The 4,733-nt window shown below is 45.8% G+C and overlaps 1 protein-coding gene across 6 annotated transcripts in view; it reads left to right on the top strand.

Annotated features, from left to right (window-relative positions):
- The window catches only part of KMT2C (lysine methyltransferase 2C), a 246,640-nt gene that overhangs the window by 111,292 nt on the left and 130,615 nt on the right, over positions 1 to 4,733 (top strand). For all 6 annotated transcript variants that reach the window (XM_019508137.1, XM_019508136.1, XM_019508134.1 and 3 more), the window contains one exon: positions 1,082 to 1,294. In XM_019508137.1, coding sequence (XP_019363682.1) covers positions 1,082 to 1,294 — 213 coding nt within the window. The remainder of the gene's footprint in view (positions 1 to 1,081; positions 1,295 to 4,733) is intronic.

Below are 4,733 nucleotides of genomic sequence, written 5' to 3'. Positions count from 1 at the left end.
CCCCCCCCCCCCCCCCGGAAGAACTGGAGAAATGATCTGAGAGCTGGGGGAAGGAATTGGAGAGCTGGGGAATCAAACAGGGAGTTAGAGGTCAATATCAGATCAGTCCTTCCCCCCTTATACCCCCTCTTCCCCCTCCCTCTCCTTTGTTTCTGTTTAGGTGCTGCAAGTCCGGCTTCCAAACTCGAAATGTTTCGAATGCCCCTTGTTTTATTTTGAAGCTGTTTTGAAGCCTTTTATTTTGTTTCAATTTTGCTGTCGCTGTTTCGAGCTGAAAACGCATCGAACCAGCTTCAAAACAAAACACCCATCAAAATTTCACACAGCCCTATTAGCTACAGAGATCAGAAATGTTATTTCATTGTTGGGCTTTGAATCATTTGTATAAGTGTTTGAACCTGTATACTGATGTAGCTCTGATTGAGTTAGTCAAGGATCCTGTGTCTGCATTGAGATCTAGGGGCTGTTAGCAAGTGCTTATCAGCAGACCTTAATTGTCTGCTCCCAGCTTAGGAGAGGGGCCACCAGCAGATCTGGGTCCAATTACTGCCTTTACCTGAATCTAGTCTGTTTTTCATATCTCTGAAGGTAATGTTTCCCACCTTACAAGAAATACTGGGAAGATAAAACTTAGTAATAACTGTGTGATGTTTTGCACTGATGAGGGCCATCTAAGGGCCTAGATTGATTGACAGGCAACAGAGACCAAAACTATATAAAGTATGGTCTATGCAAGTATGTCACAGGGCCAATACAGATCTAGATGTGTTACAGATTGTCAACTGTCTTAATACAAACAATTCTTTTTAGTAAGTGTTTGTAGTTTGTCCATGTCATGTAACAATATAGTGCATTGTTGCAGGGTTTGACATCAGACTGTAAATTATAAAGGGTGTAATTTTTAAGGTAGTGTCAGGTGCCTCTGTATTATTTATACCAATTTCCTCAAGTTCTAAAACTAGTATCTCTCACCTTTTGATATGCGTGTGGTGTTAACTCTTTAAATCCCTGTTTAAAAAAGTTATCCATGCCTTGTAGGTTAATGTTTTACATTCCTGTTACCCTTCTTTTAACTTTTTAGACCCTCCGAAGACATATACCCAGGATGGAGTCTGTTTGACGGAATTGGGGATGTCTCAGTTGCAGAGCCTAACTGTTACAGTACCAAGAAGAAAACGGACAAAACCAAAGCTTAAATTGAAGATTATAAACCAGAACAGTGTGGCTGTGCTACAGACACCACCAGATATCCAATCAGAGCACTCAAGGGATGGAGAGATGGACGACAGTAGAGGTAATGGTCCATGTGTGCCGTGTTTCTTGTTTGAACTTGTGTGTTTCAGTAGATGTATATATTGTATCCTTGGTTGTTTTTGTGTTTCAGTGCAGTACTGTTTAGCTAAAAGAAGGACTAATTAGACAAAACCTGGCTTGTCAGTGTTCATATCTGTCCATTTCAAGGAGATGGACCTATTAGCCTTTTTTTTCCATGTGTCATACCTCTCATGTGGAAACCACCTCATTTAAGGCCAGCAACTTGGGAAGCGTGGATTGTGTGGTCAAACTGTGCTAGTTTATGTAGAATCCACTGTACATACTGATTAATATGTTGTGGAATATAATCTTGCTAACCCACAAGTGTGAAAGTCGTGAGATGAGTAACACAGGTGTCTGTTACAAGTGGTATGTCGGCACACCACCTCATCATAGTCTAAAGTGCTTTTTGTTTATACAACATTGCCTTGTTGTTAATCAGATTAAATGCCATAAGAAGCTTTTTGTAGATACAGAGGGTGCTTGAGATAGCAGAGTGGCTTAACCATTGGTGTAGTTTCCATGTTCAGTTGTTGATATAAGCAAGCGTTCTGTTGGAATATCCTTAATTGTAGTCTGCTCTTGGCTGGAAGAAATGTGTGGAGTTTTTGTGTGTTTGTTTAAGATCTCTAAAGTTAATGGAGTGGTCACTTTTCTCTTGCCTCCTTTCCAATTCAAAGAGATTAAGGCTAGGAGGAGATGATAGGAGACAGGTTTAAAACTAACAAGACAAAGTCCTCTTTTATACAGCGCATAGTTAACTTGTGGAGGTTGTTACTTTAGGAGGTTACAGAAGATAGATTGTATACCCAGGTTCAAAAAGGGACTAGGCAGATTTATGGATGATAGCTATTAAATGGAACAGCCAGGGAAGCATCTCGACCTAATGATGGTGGATGCCAATGAAGGTGATAGATCACCTTAGACCAGGGGTGGCCAAAATCCAGTCCATCAAGGGATTTTATCTGGCCTATGGTATGTCCCTTAGCCCTACCCAGGCTGTGGTGCATGTGGCCGGTCCCTCCACCCCTGGACACGCAGCAGGACAAGAGTAGTGTAGCAGTGGCAGCTCCTTCCAGCTGCTGCTGCTAGTATTGTCACTGGTGATGGACCCGGCCCTGCTGCCTGGGCACCCTGGCCCACACGCCCTGCACCCATCACCAAGGTTGCCAGGCAGGCAGGGACCCCACAGGCAGGGCATGCTCAGCCAGGTGGATGGGATAGGGCCTCAGGCAGGTGGGGAGCAGCTTCCAGAAGCAGAACAGACAGGATCTGGAAATGGTGACAGCGCAGGACAGAAAAGCTAAGCAGATGAGCACAAGCTCAAGCGTGTCCTTGCTTGGCTGATTCCTCCACCCCTACTGCCCAGTCCCTCTGCAAGGAGGTCAGCACTGTAATATATACATTCATTTTTTAAATTGGGTGCCAGTGTATTCACATTAAGCTATGGAGGGGTTCATTGAGTCTAAAAAAATTGAGAATCATCACGGTGCATAGATACGCCTGCTCCTTCAGCTGGCCACTGGGACTCTTGAACAGTCTTGCCCTTCCCAAGTGCATACACACTCTGGAAGCTCCCCTTTGGTAGCTGCTGTCAAATGCTAGTACTTCTGGTGACAGAAGTAGTCCCTTGTCTGACCTCCTATATTATCATAAGCCCTTACATTTCACCTTGTTAACATTTTATGGAGCAACAACTTGTATAAAGCACCAGAAGGCATCTCATTTTAATGTACAGCCATAAGGAGATGCAGAATCAACCATTTCCCTTCATAGGTTGTTCCAGTAGTTAATCACTGTCAGGCTATGAACAGACCTCACATTTGCCCTGGAAGAAACCGTTTTGTACAGGAACAAAATGCAGTCATTCAGATGTCTGCGTGTTGTCCCAGGACAAACCTTAAGAAGGTTCATGGGATGAGCAGTGCTGGAAGTTTGTCTCAGGATATCACAACAGTGCATCTGAACATTTGTCCCAGGATTGCTTTATTGAACCAGTGGCAGAAAAGTGACAGTGCATTCAGCCACTCGTTAAACCTTGATTGGAAGAGCGATGCTTGTACCTACCAGTCCTGGGACTTTTCTGTTTTGGGACAAACACAGGCACAGCTTGTTTCGGAGACAAACGCAACATCTGTTCCTAACCTCGGTGTTACAGTCTGTGCCTGTTTCCCACTTGAGGTTATCTGGCTTGTCTCTGTGGTGTCTTTTTTCCAATAGATAAAGAACCCTTTAATACCCTGTATTTTCTACTTGTAAAGGTACTTATGCACCATAATCAAGCCTCCACTCAATCCTTTTTTTGATAATATAACAAGATAGAAAGATATAAAATATAATAGCCACAGCATGTGTGCGGAGCAGCAAGATCTACCTTTGTTTTGCTTTCAGTTCTTACCGTTTCATCTTCATTCTTTCATTAGGCAACTGAGATGCCTTTAAAAATCTTAGTAGGCTTGCTTTTGAAAAACCTAGGCTTACTTTTGAAAAACCTAGGTTTGATTTTGAAAAACCTAGGCTTGCTTTTGAAACTTAGGCATGTTACAACACATGTCTTTTGATAATATTTGTAGAACTGCACTTCAAAAAGAAACTAGAGAAAAGGTAGGGTAGTTTAGCAACTCCATGTGCTGTTGCATATAGAGTCTTTCTGGGACCCAAGCAAATTTGGCACGGAAGTGTTGTAGAGAGATGACTCTTTAAATCAGGGGTGGGCAAAATACAAACCATGGGCTGGATCCAGCCCATGGAGGAAGTTTGACCGGCCTGTGGCAGGTTGCTTGGTCCCACCTGGCCCAGGCACTTCCCAGTTGTGCTACATCCTGCTGCTTCCTAGGCAAGCAGCAGGGCTGGGGCAGCTCTGTGGCTGGACTCCCTTTCTCAGCAACCCAGGCAGCAGCAGCTCCTTCCAGTTGCCACCACCACTGGCCCCAGCCCTGCAGTACCAGCGGGGACCCACGCATGCAGCCCCAACCTGGTGTGCCCTGCTTCTGCTCTGGACTTGCCTGTCAAAGCTCAGCAGTGGCAGCAGCGGAGCCCAGGCAGAAACTGTTGCTCAACGTGGGGGGAAAAGCAGTCCCTCCCCCTCACTGCTTCCAGACAGTTCTTGACACAGCCACCCAGGGCCTGCACCACACCAGGCTGCCCTGCATCATCACTGCCTGGGCTGCCCTGTGGCTACTCTGCACTGTCACCGCTGCTGCGCTGGGCAGCCCAGGGCTGGTGGTGACAGTGGCAGGACAGCCCGGTATGGCGTGGTGTTGGCTGCAGGCAGCTGCACCAAGAACTGTCCAGCAGCAGCGAGGAGGGGCCACTTTTCCCCCATGCCAAGGAACAGTTTCTGCCCGGCTGCTGCTGCTGAGCCTGAATAGGTGAGTCCAGGGCAGGCACGGGGCACGCTGGGTTTGCACAGAAATGGG

This window comes from Gavialis gangeticus, unplaced genomic scaffold, assembly GCF_001723915.1.
Source record: "Gavialis gangeticus isolate Ggan-Ray unplaced genomic scaffold, GavGan_comp1, whole genome shotgun sequence".
In the NCBI taxonomy this organism is placed as follows: domain Eukaryota; kingdom Metazoa; phylum Chordata; order Crocodylia; family Gavialidae; genus Gavialis; species Gavialis gangeticus.
This window is presented reverse-complemented; position numbering and strand designations above follow the sequence as displayed.